The sequence below is a fragment of the Haliotis rufescens genome, unplaced genomic scaffold (assembly GCF_023055435.1).
Source record: "Haliotis rufescens isolate VD_foot unplaced genomic scaffold, xgHalRufe1.0.p SCAF_18, whole genome shotgun sequence".
Classification (NCBI taxonomy): domain Eukaryota; kingdom Metazoa; phylum Mollusca; class Gastropoda; order Lepetellida; family Haliotidae; genus Haliotis; species Haliotis rufescens.
The window spans coordinates 25,591,441-25,610,917 of record NW_025963868.1 but is presented as its reverse complement, the minus strand read 5'-3'; the positions used below and the strand labels follow the sequence as shown (position 1 = coordinate 25,610,917).

The 19,477-nt window shown below is 42.5% G+C and overlaps 2 protein-coding genes across 3 annotated transcripts in view; both read right to left on the bottom strand.

The window, feature by feature from the left end:
• LOC124132935 (multidrug resistance-associated protein 1-like) overlaps positions 1 to 5,862 on the bottom strand; it is an 85,360-nt gene extending 79,498 nt beyond the window's left edge. Inside the window, exon 1 of one of the 2 annotated variants that reach the window (XM_048398474.1) lies at positions 5,745 to 5,862. The gene's annotated coding sequence lies outside the window, so the exon portion shown is untranslated. The remainder of the gene's footprint in view (positions 1 to 5,744) is intronic. The other variant, XM_048398475.1, reaches the window with a different exon arrangement.
• Positions 5,863 to 11,365: 5,503 nt separating this feature from the next.
• LOC124132939 (protein CA_C1420-like) lies at positions 11,366 to 18,630 on the bottom strand. The gene is made up of 4 exons (XM_046497120.2): positions 18,096 to 18,630; positions 14,807 to 14,937; positions 12,853 to 12,983; positions 11,366 to 11,721 (listed from the first exon to the last, which is right to left on the bottom strand). Exons 1-4 carry the CDS (start codon positions 18,590 to 18,592, stop codon positions 11,488 to 11,490), a joined length of 993 nt encoding a protein of 330 aa, XP_046353076.2. The 5' UTR covers positions 18,593 to 18,630; the 3' UTR covers positions 11,366 to 11,487.
• Positions 18,631 to 19,477: the final 847 nt, after the last annotated feature.

Genomic DNA, 19,477 nt, shown 5'->3' with positions numbered 1-19,477 from the left:
TTAACCCGGACACTGTTAACCTGGACACTCTTAACTCCGACACTGCTAACCCAGACATCATTAACCTGGATACTGCTAACCCAGACATCATTAAGCAGGACACTGTTAACCTGGACACTCTTAACTCCGACACTGTTAACCCAGACATCATTAACCTGGATACTGCTAACCCAGACATCATTAACCCGGACACTGTTAACCTGGACACTCTTAACTCCGACACTGCTAACCCAGACATCATTAACCTGGATACTGCTAACTGGACCTGCATCACTTCGGGCTTTCCTCCCACATTAAGCTGATGCGCCGTGATATAACTAGAATACTGTCACTGTTAAAAGCGGCATTAAACCGAGGCGGTCGGGTAGCCTAGTGGTTATAGCGTTCGCTCGTCACGCCGAAGACCCGGGCTCGATTCCCGGCATGGATATAATGTGTGAAGCCCATTTCTGGTGTACCCCGCCGTGATATTGCTGGAATATTGCTAAAAGCAGCATACAATCAAACTTACTCACTCACCCAACTCACTCACTCACTCATTTAGACTTTAAGTGACTGCATTGTAATTAAGCAGAAGTGTATATTCCAAAACATCTATCACAAACAGTAAAAAAGGCAAAAGAAAGTATACCGAATTTGTCATTTTATGAAACTGAAAATTGAAAAAGAGATCTTGTTAAATTTGATTATGTCTATTTAATGATCATTCAGTCTTGCGACAGTTTGTAAACGTAATCTGTGGCTGGGTAATTTTATGTCACAAAAAATGGTTCAATGAAGACTGGGGTAAAAAATGAATTTGCAATCACATGACCCCTACCATGTGCGAAATGTTATAAATGTATGTCGAAAAAAATAAAATCGATTGAATTTTAAAGATACGTATACGGTGTCTAAGATATACCCATCAGTAGCTGTATATTATTTGACCTTTGTTAATTTTTGAAAGTTTTAAATCAAATTATATTGGGTAAAAACAACAACACGTATTCTTTGAGTGCTGACTAAGCGTCAGTATAGTTAATGTTTCGGACATAATATCGCTAACTTATGACACTTTCAATTGAAAATCAACCATATAATAAAATAAGAGACACAAAGTTTCTTTAGGTCTGCAGTTTAGTACATACATTAACTTGGTTGGTTGGTTTGTTGTTTAACGCCGTAATTGGTCGCGGAAATCCCTGGATGCGTGGCATCGTTCGGCAGATGACTACAGAGAGTTTCAAGGGTTTCTGTCCTGTCTCACACCGAAGCAACTTTTTCACACGTGGCATCTCCTCAGATAAGTGATTTTGTTCGAATTATTAATTCTCTTGAAAAACAAATTTTTCACATCATATTACAACATCAAAAAGGGAAACAAAACTCCCACAGGAATTTAAAAGCATCTTCAATGTTGTACACATGTGGTATCGCCTCAGATAAGTGAAATTGTTCGAAATATTAATTCTCTTGAAAAAAATTCTTTCACATCATATTACAACATCAAAAAGGGAAACAAAACTCCCACAGGAATTTAAAAGCATCTTCAATGTTGTACACATGTGGTATCGCCTCAGATAAGTGAAATTGTTCGAAATATTAATTCTCTTGAAAAAAATTCTTTCACATCATATCACAACATCAAAAAGGGAAACAAAACTCCCACAGGAATTTAAAAGCATCTTCAATGTTGTATAACAGGGTATAGTGATAATAAATGTATATCCGAACACGAATTCATTATACAAACTCGTAAAACCCCAAGAACAATCTCGTGCTTACTACGCACATAGATAACGATAGGTCTGCTCCCTGGTGCTAAGTCCTTGTTCAGTGGAAACAGCTTGTGTATTGTCTTGGGGAATATCAATTGTCAGGAAACAATATTTATCGGGTAAACATATGTGACTATATCAGCAATATCAAAACACCGCTGATGGTATCATATTTGGTTAACTATTATACATAAACAAAACCTTGGCTATGGTATTATAAAGGAAAATGCCAGTGCACTATTAAATTGATTCTTCATGCGAAAAGATAAAACGTTTCACGTGTGTTGATAAATGCAAGTACATATGGTTAGATAAAAAGTTAATATATGATATTATGTTATTTCGGTGTGGGAATAATATCATGTGTAGTCGACGCTTTTGGGCCAAAATGAGTTCTTGCAAGGAGTAAAAAAAAATCTATTTAATTCAATTTCCATAATACCCTGTTTGTAAAGAATAACCATGTTGGTAAAAAATACATTTCATTTCGAAGAACATAGTAATTTCTATGGTCAGTGTCACGCTCGCGATTTTGAGACAACAAGGAAGTAATTATGAGTCGGTGTGTTAAGTATATATTGGATTTGTAACGTTTATGTAATTCTTTTATGACTGACAAAATTTAGTTTTTTAGAGCATGTATTCGACGAAGAAGGAAGGTTTCTTAAGTTTGCTAATGTAACACAATATTTGTACATTTTACCTGTCAATTAATTTTTCTTAGAATTGTGTAAGTAAACTTAAAATACCAGTGAAAATCATTATCTGTATTGTTTATGTCATTTGTTATTTCCTTGGGTTTTTTTCAAATTGTATTCAGTAGCTGTCTACAGGGATCGCAAAATGACCAAGAAACGAGACTTTACTAACGTGTAGTAAAACGTGGACAATTGTGAGAAGATTTTGTTGAAGATTGACAGCAATCCATAGTAAATTGTACTTATCTACAAAAGGCCACTTAAGCCTAATTTTCAAAAACTTACTAACTGGTTAGTAAAGTCTACTAACATGTTCGTGTTCGTGTTGGAATGGACACTAACTAGTAAACTTCACTAACTAGTTCGGTCAGTGTGGTACGGTTGGACAGGTCTCACAATGGTACTTCAGATAAACCCACCATCGCACGTGAAAGCCCAAACGACGATATTAAGAATACAATTTTGCTTTATCTGAAAAGAAGTTGCTTGTTTTCATAATAAACATTTTGATTGTCCAATGCGATGATACCATGCGTTTGATTCTTTGTTTGTTGTTTAACGCCGCATTCAGCAATGTTCCAGAAAATTGGCGGCAAACTTGACCAGACAATTATATAGAATAAAATGACATGCATCAACCAAGTCAGCAAGCCTGACCACCCGATCCCGTTAGTCGCCTCTTGCGACAAGCATGGGTTGCTGAAGATCAATTCTAACCCGGATCTTCACAGTTCTGATGCTATGCGACACAACTCCTTGACGTTAAAAAAATCTGACCTTTTCGTTTCCATTTAAGACAATCAGGTAGTGTTTGTTACAAAAACACCAGTACGATTGATGCAATATTCTTTGCTGAAAGATGATTTTACTTAGTTTTGTGGGATAGAAAACTTGAATTATAAGATTAACGAACAGTGTATAAATAATATACTGGTTTGTGTAACATATAGAACAATATAAGCTAAACAATACCCGTGAAGATCCGCGGTAGAATAGGACTTCAGCTACCCATGCTTGTCGTAAAAGGCGACTATGCTTGTCGTATGAGGCGACTAACGGGATCGAGTGGTCAGGCTCGCTGTCATCGTATCCAAAGTGCGTGGATAGATACTCATGATGTCAATCACTGGATTGCCTGGTCCAGACTCGATTATTTACAGACCGCCGTCATATAGCTGGAATGTCCGTGAGTTTACCAAACTGGTACACGTCTAAAAAGCCCCGTAAAGCCCCGAGTTTAGAGTAGGTCTTCAGTTTCCCATGCCATGCTTGTCGTAAGAGGCGACTAACGAGATCGGGTTGTCAGACTTTCTGATTTGGTTGATGCCTGTCATCGCATAGATTGGTGTTCATGATGTCAATCAATGGATTGTGTGGTCCAGACTCTTTTAGTTACAGACCGCCGTGATATAGTTGAAATATCGCTATTTTCGACGTTAAACAGCAAAACAAACAAACAAAAAACGTCTAATACCTGCATCATTCAGACATTTCTCCCACATCAAAGTGACACTCCTATTTAACTTTTAATTAAATTCAGTTTAGCTTTAAACCCAACTAACAACTCTGACAAGCGATCTGTGATAGAAATGTATCGTATTAAAATAAGATTGTTTAGGGTTTTTTAACGCAACTTTTATGAATCAGGAATGTATCAGTAAATTATCAGATTGTAATTAGACTGGTTTCTGCAATAAACCCGTAAATGTTGCGTGCGCTGTGATCAATTGGAGAGGTCGTTTTGCAAACCTTTATTTTACCAAACAGCACTAAAAAGAAGGCCAGTTCCACAAATCTAGTTATGTAAATATCAAGCACTGGGTTTCAAATTGGTTCTTATAGAATATTGTTAGAAAACAAATTATATTTTTATACCTTGCATATTTTCCATATATTTAAATTTACTGAAATGAAAAGGTTAAAGGCGCAACTGTTATTTCTGTTTATTTGCACAAATATCGTGCCAACACCAGGGTAATTCTGAAATATGTTATATCAGTATGAAAACCTTAGCGTTTTGCAAGATTTGCGACCACTGCAGTGATCCGAACACACTCCAGCCTAACGACATTCACTGTTGTTGTTACTTTAGTTGACGATTTACAGTGCATTTACAGTACAAAAATAGTAGCCTATAATTCCGACTACAATTTCTGTTAATTGACATTTTGGGGGTTTAAAACACGTCAGCAAATAATTTAGTTATGTTTCTTATATACGTCAACATGTTCAGTAGGCTTGACAAAATGTGTGTGTGTGTATGTGCTTGCGTGTGAGTGTGTACGTTAGAGTGCGTATGTGTGTGCGAGTGTCTGTATGCGTGCTTGTATGTGAGTGTGTGTATGCGTGTCTGTGCCTGTGTGTGAGTATGCGTGTCTGTGTCTCTGTGTGAGTGTGTGTATGCGTGTATGTGTGTGTCTGTGCGTGACTTTGCGCGCGCGCGCGCGCGTGCGTGCGTGCGTGCGTGCGTGCGTGCGTGCGTGCGTGTGTGTGTGTGTGAGTGTGTGTATGCGTGTATGTGCGTGACTGTGCGTGTGTGCGTGTGTGTGTGTGTGTGTGTGTATGCGTGTATGTGCGTGACTGTGCGTGTGTGTGTGCGTGCGTGCGTGCGTGTGTGTGTGTGTGTGTGTGAGTGTGTGTATGCGTGTATGTGCGTGACTGTGCGTGTGTGTGTGCGTGCGTGTGTGTGTGTGTGTGTGTGTGTGTGAGTGTGTGTATGCGTGTATGTGCGTGACTGTGCGTGTGTGTGTGTGTGTGCGTGCGTGTGTGTGTGTGTGTGTGAGTGAGTGTGTGTATGCGTGTATGTGCGTGACTGTGCGTGTGTGTGTGTGTGTGTGTGTGCGTGTGTGTGTGTGTGTGAGTGTGTGTATGCGTGTATGTGCGTGACTGTGCGTGTGTGTGTGTGTGTGTGTGTGTGTGTGTGTGTGTGTGTGTGTGTGTGTGTGTGTGTGTGTGTGTGTGTGTGTGTGTGTGTGTGTGTGTGTGTGTGTGTGTGCGCGCAGCCCTGAAACACAGCGATGACAGGCCTTCCAATATTTAAGAAGATGTGAAACAAGATAAAACGTGAATGGTCGTCGTTTCCCTCCTATTTCTTAATCGGCTTATCATGGACATGTCGCCAGAACCCGAAACAGATATAATTATGCGTCACATATTTGACTGTTCATGAACACATTCGACAAATAAAATACTAAGCAAATCGGCAAATCTTAAATTGAAGGCGTGGAGAATAATTAGAGAGATGAAATGTGTAAAGCGTGTCACGTAAATGACCCGAAGTACTCACAGAAACAATCCCGTTTGCTTGAATACGACACAGATGAATCACGAGCGGTGTCACCCTTCGTTGTCGCTCCCAGCGTATGCTATAGCTACTTCCCTACATAAACGTAAATGCTCAAATGAATGCGAGAAGCCGGTGAATATGTGGGACATAACTATTAATAAAGCAGGCCCAAAACAGGTAAATGTTTCTCGGTCATCGGAGCGTCAATTTAAATGTTGAGCGTCAGTTATTTGTATTGCCACCAAAAAAATAAAATCAAATATCCCCATTATATAAAACAGACTGTTGCTTGACAACTGACAGGGTATTATGTTTGTTTGTTTGTTTGTTGTTTAACGCCGCACTCAGCAATATTCCAACTACATGACGGCGGTCTGTAAATAATCCAGTCTGGACCAGGCAATCAAGTGATTGGTGAGGTGAGGTGAGGTGAAATGGGGTTTAACGTCGCGTCCAAGTTTATTGCACTTATATAGCCACGTGCATGGAAGTATATGTGTGTGTGTGTGTGTGTGTGTGTGTGTGTGTGTGTGTGTGTGTGTGTGTGTGAGGCTGCTTGTACTAGTCCGGACTGATGCCGATGTATAGTGCTAGCTCACTGAGATACCATGCCGCAGTTTAACATGAATACCCCACTCAGACACAGTATACTGACTCCGAGCCGACCAGTCCTTGTTTCAGCCCTTAAATGCCGAGCGCCAGACAGGGTAACAACAAGTACCATCTTTTAACGTCTTTTGGTATGACGCGGCTGGGGATCGAACAATCAAGTGATTGACATCATGAACATCGATACACGATTGGGATCGATGACATGCATAGTCGCCTTTTACAGCAAGCATGGGTTGTCGAAGACCTATTCTACCCCGGATCTTCATGGGTCACATTGTATTAAAGAGCCGAGTTCATGTGTGGCCACGTGTATTTGTTGGAATAGTTGCTGCGGAAAATTGAAAGGTGTCCTTCTGTCATTAGAAATGTGTTCAACAAATAAATAAAAAAATAGCCTAACCGTTTGAGAACATGTGCCCTAGAAACAGTTAATTAGGTAGCATCAGTAGTGCAATCTTTTGAAGCCGCCACCTTATTTATATAACTTGGTAGAAATCACGCGATGTGTGACAGATGCTTATAATTCAAAGCTAAATGACAATCAGGGCTTTGTCCCGGCGTGGAGCAGATTTAATCGAGTCACTCAGGTAAATTGTTTATGGTTCGAAATGGCTTGAATATAACAAAAAAACATTCAACGAAATGGATAGTGTTCGTTGGCATAATTATGATTTTTCTATAACATAATTGTGCTGAATAGGATATTCCCCACAACTGGTAATAAATCACATCCATGTGAAATAAACGATTTAGGTTTTTTTCTTTATCACAGCAATTAATGAATAACATATACAGATCTAACGCTGAGCAAGTCTTCGTATCGTTGTACATGTATGGCTCACAGTAGGTCAACCCCTGGGGAATTCAAGGTGAGGTGAGGTGAGGTGAGGTGAGGTGAGGTGGGGTGGGGTTTAACGTCGCGTTCAAGATTACTGGACTTACATAGTGAGGTGCATGCCCGTGTGTGTGTGTGTGTGTGTGTGTGTGTGTGTGTGTGTGTGTGTGTGTGTGTGTGTGTGTGTGTGTGTGTGTGTGTGTGTGTGTGCTTGTACTAGTCCTGACTAATGCCGTTCTAGCCCACTGAGATACCATGCCGCAGTTGGAGTTTTAGCTCCTGAATGCCGAGCGCCAGGCAGGGTAACAACACGTACCATCTGTTAACGTCTTTTAGCACCACACGAATGGACAGTATTTCCCAAATTTATGCAGGTTGGGAAATAAACGTGTCGTCCATTTGACCAACGTTTGAAATGTATGCATCTTCTGGCCGCCAAATTAATTTTTTTAAAGAAGGTCATGAACGAAAACGTGAACAGTAACGGTAAATACTTTCATAGATGACAAATGTTGTGTTATGCTATGACAAGGTTAGATTTATCCTGTTTCCTACGCTCCCAATTATTTGATCATTGGTAAATATGATAATAAAATCATTAAATATTTTCCATTTTGAACGAGGAAAACAAAGACTAAAACAAAACTAGGACTAAAAAGTTACTGTCGGAAATGCTCCAAAATTGCGTTTTGTCCGTTAAAACAAGAAATAATGCTTTACAGACTGTTCCTATTGAAGTATCATGTAACTACCGATCTACCTACCTGTGGTTTGTAGTAATTAACTCACAAGGAGTCCTATCGACAATTTTACAGGAGAAAAATTCAAACGAAATCAGCCGGTTCAGATTTAGTCCAATGATTATTTTTGATTGACTATTTGCTGTTTAACGCCGCACTCAGCAATATTCCAGCTATATGACGGCGGTCTGTAAATAATCGAGTCTGGACCAGACAATCCAGTGATTGACATCATGAGCATCGATCCGCGCAATTGGGATCGATGACATGCATCAACCAAGTCAGCGAGCCTGACCACCCGATCCCGTTAGTCGCCTTTTACGACAAGCATAGTCGCCTTTTACGGCAAGCATGGGTTGCTGAAGACCTATTCTACCCCGAATCTTCACTGGTTGTAGGGGGCACGGGTGGCTCAGTCGTCTAAGGCGCCGCGATTCGCTGTGCAGAGTTGCGTTCTTAGGCACGCCAGATGATTGTGGGTTCGAATCCCGGTTCGCCCCGATTATGTTTCTAGGTTTGTCAGCACCATACCCGTGCTCGTGGGTTTCACCGAAGTGGTAAACGTCTGAGGCCTGCGCCACTTCGGGCTTTTCTCCCACATTAAGCTGACACGCCGTGATGTAACTGGAATACTGTGAAAAGCGGTGTTAAACCCAACTCACTCACTCACTCACTCACTCACTCACGGGTTGTAAGTCCAATGAGGGAAGTCTGAAACGGACTATAGAATTATGCACATGGGACTCCGTAATAATAATAATAATATAATGATAATAATAATAAAAATAATAATAATAAAAGTTATTATTAATGAAACATCTGATCCACATAAAAGTCAATTAGAGAACATGCTAGCTGAGCATATAAGAAAATAACAAAATGAAGCACCGTTTGTTTTGTCAACACTGCTCCCATGATGCATGTTGTATTATACGAGCAAAGCCATAGCCATGGTACACGGCATGGAGTCTGCAGTAGGAGATGTTTACAAGGTCTTTACGCTTGAGAGAGATAGCGGGAAACCATCTATTAGCCGAACTGCCTAAACACTGGGGCTTCCATACCAACAATGGAACGGTATCATAAATTTTACAATGAAGGTAGGGGTCGTCTCAAAAACAAAAACCGGTAGGTAAAAGGATATTCGACAACTTTTGTGCAGGGGTGATAAGGCGTACAATGTAAAAGCTTTATGATCAGGAGGTTCCTCTGACATGTAGTAGAATTCGGGTGGAAATAGACTAACATTTAGTCTCTGAAATCTTATATTACACAATATCCTTCTTGACTCTAAAAATTTTTTTAAAAATCCCTATGCCGATTTGTGGAATAGAGCTAGCTTGAGCTTGCTAGACTTGCTTTTGTATGCGTTTCTAGATTTATTTATTTTTCATAAAATAAATATATTCCACGGCAATGGTGCAGGACTAGGGTGGAAACTAAGACACAAATTATGTTTCCCGGACTACATTAATTATTGCTCTCAACGAGAACTGTTTTCAGTACACTTCACGTAGGTTTTCAGAGACAAATATTCCCTCCTGTCTATGAGGTCACAGTATCTCCGGACCCGTGAAGATCCGGGCTAGAATGGGTCTTCAGCAACCCATGCTTGCCGTAAAAGGTGACTATGCTTGTCGTAAAAGGCGACTAACGGGATGGGGTGGTCAGGCTCGCTGACTTGGTTGATGCATGTCATCGATCCCAATTGCGTGGATCGATGCTCATGAAATTAATCACTGGATTGTCTGGTCCAGACTCGATTATTTACAGACCGCCGTCATATAGCTGGAATATTGCTGAGTGCGGCGTTAAACAACAAACCAACCAACCAACCACAGTATCTCCGCACCATTCATGACCATCACAGTCAGGGCTTCCACACCATTACATTTGATGAAACTGGGTGAATAAGAATCATTCCACTGACTACATGTGGCTACGGTCAGATGGACGAGAAGCATCCATAGTACTCTCAGGTGAAGGTAATCGTGTCATTGGTTTGAAGTTGGAACCTGTCTGAAGGCATCCATGCATGAATATCTGACATTTTGCAACGTCGACATCCATCCGATACGAAAGTGCCCTCATGGAGAAAATTCGCCTGAATAACAAACCAGTGAACAAGACAGACGTCCTAGGGGCACAACACGGTTAGCTGAGTCAAATACTCAGATCCACTCTTTAGCAAGAAATATTTCTTGATACTAAGGTGAAATTGGGTTTAACGTCGCGTCCAAGATTATTGCACTTATATAGCGACGTGTATGCACGTGTATGTGGGTGTGTGGCTGCTTGTACTAGTCCGGACTGATGCCGATTTATAGTGCTAGCTCACTGAGATACCATGCCGCAGTTTAACATGAATACCCCACTCAGACACAGTATACTGATTCCGAGCCGACCAGTCCTTGTTTTAGCCCCTTGATGCCGAGCGCCAGACAGGGTAACAACAAGTACCATCTTTTAACGTCTTTTGGTATGACGCGGTCGGGGATCGAACACCGAACCTTCCGCTCTCCGGGCGGACGCTTCTTGATACTAAAAGACCCGTGAAGATCCGGGTTAGAATAGGTCTTCAGCAACCCATGCCTACCGTAAACGGCGGCTACGCCTGTCGCGACTTACGGGATCTGGTGGTCAGGGTCGCTGGCTTGGTTGATGCATGTCATCGTATTCCAATTGCGTGGATGGATGCTCATGATATCAATCACTGGATTGGCTGGTCCATACTCGATTATTTACATAGCTGGAATATTGTTGAGTGCGGCTTTAAACAACAAACAAACAAACAAACTTGACACTAACATCCCAACCTTCCAAAACTCATGCCGTTTTATAGCTTTCATTTGGCATTATATATAATTATGTTAATTGCTACCCCAGTAACGCCTATTTCTACAAAGTACAATAACAGCAATATATTGGGACCAGCCCCAGCTCAGGAGACATTTCCACCGAGAGAATGCAGGGGCTAGTGTTAGGTCATCACCTCGAGACATGTTTCGTGATGCCTCAGGCGATAGGCCTTTTCTTGAATGCATGGCTACACACGAATCATTTTAGCTGTAAAAGTGCCTTTTTATGGTATGGTTTGTTGTTTAACGCACTTTGCTACATAAGATCAGTCTGACATACAACAACAATGCTAATAGTTTTAACAACAAAGAACCCGTGAAGATCCGGGGTAGAATAGGTCTTCAGCAACCCATGCTTGCTGTAAAAGGCGACTTTGCTTGTGGTAAAAGGCGACTAACGGGATCGGGTGGTCAGGCTCGCTGACTTGGTTGATGCATGTCATCGATCCCAATTGCGTGGATCGATGTTTATGATATCAATCACTGGGTTGTCTGGTCCAGATTCGATTATTTATAGACCGCCGTCATATAGCTGGAATATTGCTGAGTGCGGCGTTAAACAACAAACAAACAAACTTTATCAACAAAGCATTTAATCAGTTTTATCACATACACTCGACGGTGTTAAGAGATCATGGCGTTCACCCAGTATTAATATTCTTCTAATTCTGTACAATATTGACTTTGCAAATGTATATTCAGGGCATCTGCACGATATTTCGTCTTGTGATCGACGCAACCATCATACCGTAGTAACTTGGGTGGTGGTTGACAAGGAGATCCGGTTGCCATGACAACAGACCTCCTGCAGAGAACACCCCGTGCATCATCACAAGGCCTGTGTACCCACACGAGAGAGCACTGTCCACCAAATGCGAGGCAGTGACCAGTAGCGCCTGCTCGTCCAGTGACCCCGCCCACTCACCTACAGCCTGGAAGGATAAAGTAGTCAGTCAACTCCGGTTATTGCAAATAGTCGGTTATAACGAATGTAATGCCTTATCCATAGGTACTTAGTGGTTCTTTTTCATCTGAATAACGAACTTCGGATTGTACGAACTGATCTATTATTTGTTTGTTTGTTGTTTAACGCCGCACTCAGCAATATTCCAGCTATATGATGGCGGTCTGTAAATAATCTAGACTGGACCAGACAATCCAGTGACTGATATCATGAGCATCGATCCACGATTGGGATCGATGACATGCATAGTCTCCGGTGGGACAAACGAACGTAAGCTCTACCAATGTGCTGACGGGGATTGTTTTTGTTGTTGTTTGTTTGGTTGTTTTTAACGCCGCACTCAGCTATATTACAACTATATGACGGCGGTCTGTAAATAATCGAGTCTGGACCAGACAATCCAGTGATTGACATATTGTGGATCGAACCAAGTCAGCGAGTCTGACCATCCCGTCCCGTTAGTCGCTTCTTACGACAAGCATAGTCGTCTCTTAAGGCAAGCATGGGTTGCTGAAGACCTACTCTACCCCGGATCTTCACGGGTGATGACACCATGTAAACCACTGGTCAGGGCAGCGTTAAACCAAACCCACCTTCTGACGTTTGTTTGTTTGTTGTTTGTTTGTCTGTATGTTGTTGAACACTACGTTCAGCAATATTTCAGCTAAATGACGGCAGCCTGTACATAACAGAGCGATGATCTTCGCCATCAACCAAGTCACCGAGCCTGACCACCTGTTCCTCGCATCGGTTGGTTGGTTTGTTGTTTGTTTGTTTGTTTGTTTGTTTGTTTGTTTAACGCCGCACTCAGCAATATTCCAGCTATATGACGGCGGTCTGTAAATAATCGAGTCTGGACCAGACAATCCAGTGATTGACACCATGGGCATCGATCCACGTAATTAGGATACGATGACATGCATCAACCAAGTCAGCGAGCCTGACCACCCGATCCCGTTAGTCGCCTTTTACGACAAGCATAGTCGCCATTTACGGCAAGCCTGGGTTGCTGAAGATCTATTCTACCCCGGATCTTCACGGGTCTCGGACTGACGTATCGAGTGGAGGCATCATTTCGGAAAATTCAAAGATGCCTTACCATATCAAAAGGCTCCGACGTATTGGAGTAGCCGTAGGGTCCATCAGGCAGGTGCGTGTGAGCGAGGTCAGCACTGATGATCATCACTACTCGTTCTGGTAGCCCTTCCAGGTACGCGTATAGGTCGGAACCTGCACAGACGTGAACACTACATGTACATATACCTTACACTAAACAATCACACAATCATCTAGTCCTCTGTAGAAAAAATATCTGATGCCTTATCAATTAAACTGTCTACATATGATTTCAAACATTTCATTAACTTAACGGTTAACGGGTGATACCATTTTAAAACATTCCAATCCACGTCTGATGTTTCGTTGTTTTTGTTTTTTAACGCCGCAATATTCCAGCTATATGACGGCGGTCTGTAAATAATCAAAACAAAAAACTCTGAACGAACAGGCGTATAGTCGACGAAGTCATCTATAACCCCCCCCCCCCCCCCCCAACACACACACACACACAATTTAACACGTCATGGCCCATATCAAAATAGCTGCAATGGAAATTCTAAAATAAACATTTCTAAAACTCCTTAATATGAAATATCACACAACAAAAACTTCTAAAAGTGCTAAATATTAAAAGGAACCAGTTCAGTATGTGCCTGGTAGATATGCAAAGTTATGTAAGTAATTAAAGAAAGTATTTAACGGTTTTTGAGTTACGCTCCGGAAACGAACACACCCTTATAGAACCTAAGTTCAACTTGTTGCCATGGAAACGTAAATAACAAGTATTTGTCACAAAGTGACGAAATGTCCCCCGCCTGTATATACACCATAGTACCAAATATGAAGACAATCCAGCGATAAGTTCTTGAGATATCGCGGCAACACCGTTTTCCAACTCCAAAAGCAGATTTACCTGCTGTGACCTTGAAAATGGGGTCAAGGTCACCAAACCCGACTGGTGTCTGCGGTGTCTGTATATACACCATAGTTCCAAAAATTAAAACAATCCAGTGTTTAGTTCTTGAGATATCGCGGCAACACCGTTTTCCAACTCCAAAAGCAGATTTGCCTGCTGTGACCTTGAAAATGGGGTCAAGGTCACCAAAACCGACTGGTGTCTGTGGTGTCTGTATATACACCATAGTTCCAAATATGAAGACAATCCTGCGATTAGTTCTTGAGATATCGCGGCAACACCGTTTTCCAACTCCAAAAGCAGATTTGCCTGCTGTGACCTTGAAAATGGGGTCAAGGTCACCAACACCGACTGGTGTCTGCGGAGTCTGTATATACACCATAGTTCCAAATATGAAGACAATCCAGTGTTTAGTTCTTGAGATATCGCGGCAACACCGTTTTCCAACTCCAAAAGCAGATTTACCTGCTTTGACCTTCAAAATGAGGTCAAGGTCACCAAAACCGACTGGTGTCTGCGGAGTCTGTATATACACCATAGTTCCAAATATGAAGACAATCCAGTGTTTAGTTCTTGAGATATCGCGGCAACAAACAGGTGGGACGTACGGACGGACGGACGTACGTACGGACGGTCGTGAATACTATATCCCCCGCTTCGCGCTTTCGCGCGGCGGGGGACAATAAAAAATATATAAAATTCCTAAAAAGCTAAAGCCACCAGTTCAGTATGTGTTTTGTAAACATGCAAAGTTTTGTAAGAAAGTATTTAACGGGTTTTGAGTTACGCTCCGGAAACGAACAGCACCCTTATAGACCCTAAGTCCAACTTGTTGCCATGGAAACGTAAAAATAATTGTTTCTAAAATTCTTAAATAGCAAAAGGCACCGGTTCAGCATGAGTCTGATAGACATGCAAAGTTTCGTAGAGAAATCTTTAACGGTTTATGAGTTATGCTCCGGAAACGATTTCGGGACGCACGCACACACGCACGGACGGATGGAACGATACACTCAGGTGAGGTTGCTCACATTAAAGGAGTACGTTATAACGATGTTTGACTGTACTGTGTATTGACCTACTTTCAGGAGTTCGGGGATCATGGTGACCTGATCCGTGTAGCGGCGACTGGGCTGTGACAGGATGACCACCCGGGATCTAGACAGGGCGGGGCCACCCACGAAGTGAAGGGGGATCACCTCTCCCCATCTGAAATGTACAGCGTGTTCAACATTCATATATATATTCCATCATATAAGCTTTTCGAAATAAGTTTCTCATGTTATATCTGCCCCTTAATTTGTTCTTGGTCCTTATGTTACAAAAATTAATTGAACACTGTTTGGAAATGACTTTTTCAAAATCATACTTCGTTTTTGCACGAGATTATAACTTTTTGGACACGCTATGGACGCTATGTTATTCGTAGTGTTTCAGGTTTGCAGCACCCAGTCGTGGACGCGGATCGACTCTTATAATTTTATAGAATATGTTTTTACGCCGCTTTTAGCAATATTTCAGCAATATCACGGCGGGGGACACCGGAAAATGGGCTTCACACATTGTACCCATTTGGGGAATTGAACCCGGGTCTCCGACGTGACGAGCCAACGCTTTAACCACTAGGCTACCCCTGTTTTAGTTTAAAGAGTGAGAGGCGTGGCTATAGAGATCAAGTTGAACATTTGAGTAAAGTTTACTTCCTTGATTTGGAACCTCATACACTAGAATATCACCTCCCTCCTCCCTCACCAGACAGTTGTTAAAAACAAACTATAGAAACAGTAATAGTCACCTCAGGGTGAATTTTCAAATGTTGAAAACAGTATTTCACATAAAGGGTCCTGTCAACCACTGTTTGTGTCATTAGTGTGGGCTGTACAGAGTTGCGTCCCTTAGATGTGCCAGGAACCTATGACCCTGGGTTCGAATCCCGGTTCGCCCCGAGTTTCCCCATAGTGGTAAACGCCTGAGACCTGCATCATTATTTGGGCTGTAATCCCACATCAAGCTGACATGCCGTGATACAACACTAACAGTGAGTGAGTTGGGTTTAACGCTGCTTTTAACATTATTCTAGTTATATCACGGCGTGTCAGCTTAATGTGGGAGGAAAGCCCGAAGTGATGCAGGTCTCAGACGTTTACCACTTCGGTGAAACCCACGAGCACGGGTATGGTGCTGACAAACCTGAAACATAATCGGGGCGAACCGGGATTCCAACCCACAATCATAGGTTTCTGGCGTGCCCAAGGGACGCAACTCTGCACAGCGAATCGCGGCGCCTTAGACAACTGAACCACCCGTGCCCCCCTATAACACTACCGGGGCGGTCGGGTAGCCTTGTGGTTAAAGCGTTCGCTCGTCACGCCGAAGACCCGGGTTCGATTCCCAACATGGGTCGATGTGTGAAGCCCATTTCTGGTGTCCCCCGCCGTGATATTGCTGGAGTATTGTTAACAGCGGCGTAAAACCATACTCACTCACTCACTCACTCACTCACTCACTATATCACTACCTCTGTATATGGCTGTATGTAGTTTCCTCTACTCTATCCCAACAGCGTGATTAGGAAAATAAACATCTTCTTCAACACATCATTAAAGAGTCGCGATCTCCATTACACAGTCGGAGAGAAGAGGTTATATTTTCCAAACTTCGTCTCGAACATTGTGGTCTTGGCGCATGTGTCAATATTCTCATTAAGGACATTCCCGCAAACTGCTCAGTCAGTAATAAGCTTGAACGTGTGGCTCATTATTTACTGTATTTGGCCACAACATGTCCACCACCGTACGGTAATGGCGGCATCTCTTGACGTTCACCTCTCCAGCTCATTCCATAGGTCAGTCAGTCTGAACGGGTCATGGACACAAAAGGAAGATTCGTGGAAGCGCCTTTAAAATGCTTTTTGTGCGCATCTTCATATTGACTATGATCTGCAAGGGGGAAAGTCTCAGGGTTCTGATTATATCAAAAATATGTAATGGATCTTCAGTAAAAGATACAGTTTGTACAAAAGCCATGATAAAACAGTGCTGAAAATGTTTAAATGTGTCCTGGTTCCCTTGCCATTTGTGGCTAGGTTGACTGATTTGGTTTAATGGTAGAGCGTCCGTCCCCGGTCGAGGTAAGGTGAAATTGTGTTTAACGTCGCGTCCAACCAAGATTATTGCACTTATATACACGTGTGTGGGGGGGAGGGGGGGTGGGGGGGATGGGGGTGGGGGTGGGGGGTGGTGCTTGTACTAGTCGGGACTGATGCCGATTTAAAGTGCTAGCCCATTGAGATACCTTGCCGCAGTTTAACATGAATATCCCACTCAGACACAGTATACTGACTCCGAGCCGACCAGTCCTTGTTTTAGCCCCTTAACGCCAAGCGCCAGACAGGGTAACAACAAGTATCATCTTTTAACTTCTTTTGGTATGACGCGGCCGGGGATCGAACCCCGGACCTGCCGTTCTCCGGGCGGACGCTCTACCTCTAGACCACGGAGGCGGATGTCCCCGGTTCGGACCCCGGGCGCGTCATACTAAAAGACCCCCAAAGATGATACTTGTTGTTACCCTGTCTGGCGCTCGGTATTACAGGCTAAAACAAGGACTGGTCGGCTCGGAGTCAGAATAAAGTGTCTGAGTGGGGTATTCATATTAAACTGCAGCATGGTATCTCAGTCTCACTATAAAATAGGCATTAGTCCGGACTTGTCCAAGCACACACACACACACACACACACACACCCACACACACTATAGGACAGCGGTCTGAAAATAATCGTTGCTCACAATTTTCTGGTCCAGACTCGATTATTTAAAGGTCACAGTGGTTGATGCATGGCACTGTATCCCAATAGCGTAGATCGATGCTCATTATGTCAATCACTGGATTGTCTGATTCAGACGCGATTATTTTCAGACCGCTGTCCTATAGCTGCCATACTGCTAGATGTGGTGTTGAACAACAAACCAACCTGTTGACACTGATTGTATTAGTGTACGCAAAGGTCACCCACCCCCTGATCAATAATCGAACCCACACTGTCTATTGTTTTTTACAATTGTTTGTTGTCTAACGCTGCACTCAGCAATATTCAAGCTATATGGCGACGGTCTGTAAATAATCGAGTCTGGACTAGACAATCCAGTGATTGATATCATGAGCATCGATCCACGCAATTTGGATCGATGACAAGCATAAACCAAGTCAGCGAGCCTGACCCCCGATCCCGTTAGTAGCCTCTTACGACCAGCAAAATCGCCTTTTACGGGAAGCATGGGTTGCTGAAGACCTATTCTACGAAAGATCTTCACGGGCCCGGAGTTAGACAAACAAGCACACAAACAAACAGACAGACACTGTTTACCTGAGCGGAAAGGGTTCGCTGCTTTGACCTGGTGGTCCGTAGCCAGATATCCCTGACACATTTCTGTCATATCCAAACTTCGCTGCAAGCTGCTGTGACACATTGACATCCATCCCCACCGACACATTGTAACAACACGGGGGACACTGACAGTTGTCTGTATCAGCCCCTCCCTGCGCCTCGGGATTCAAATAAAATACAAAATTTCGCAAATCGGAAATCCCGTGAGGTGTACTCAAGAATATGAGATCCGGCGAGATCTCGTCTATCTGCTGCCCCACTGCCACACACGCCTTGTGTATTTCCCATGCCTCTGCTCTCGATGTCGTGTTCGTTGTGTTGAAGTGGGAAGGGTCAAGGGCGATTCCTCCATGTGGCATAACGTACCCTGCAAGGAGCTTGCATGTTACTTGGAAACCACCACCCATGACAATAACAAAGAGCGTCAATAAATTGATACATTTGCTGTAACGGATTCGCAATCTTGTGATCGTCATTGTTGTTGTTGAGGGATAGTTATTTAGAGTTACCTCCCTTTGATCGGTTTATTACAAGCTCCTTCCCAGCGCGTGACACCTTCGTTACACTCTCGGTAACATCGTTGCCACCAGAATGGGCCCGGCCATTACGAGAATCTTGAATTTTGTCTTCTAACCCCAAATGTAGGAACGTTTATACTCTTTTTTATGTCTTTGTGAATGCCATCATATTTCTTTTTGAAAAGGTCGACGACTGACCATGTTTTCCAGATGAATTTACTTTGTTGTTTTAATAATCAGATTGGTTCGAGATTTCAGACTAACGGAAAATCAACCAACTTCACCCTTACATTCTTACTATATCAATTAAAGATGATAGTTTTATGAAATAAAAATTCAAATTGACAAACAAAGAAAGTAATTTAGCAGCTATAAGTGTATTCGGCGTCACGATAGTCGTCACTTGTTTGTAAACATAACGGTCATTCGGTTGCGAGTTCAACTCCAAGCATGGTTGGGGCCACCTATCACAGTGGGGAGTTTTGTCTGGTGGCAGCGATAGTATAGAGAGCTCCGCGAACGGACTATCGCTGTGAGGAGCTTGGGTTTATTATAAAGTTGATCAACTATAGCGAATTACAGTACTTAAGTACATGTTTACGCTTGTCGTTTTTTTCCGATTTTTGTTTTTTCATTTCAAATGTTTTTGCTTCTGTTTTCATCCATTGCTATTTAATGTAGTTCTAAAGTAGGTTACAGTATGAAAACCAGACAGTTTTTCCCAGGTAAATCGTCCGACTTAAACTAATCAGGCCACGGACGAATTCTGCGTCTGGTGTAATGTCTCTGCCTACATGTATAAACACGTTCCATGGGGAAATCGTGTGACAGGCAAGATTCCCA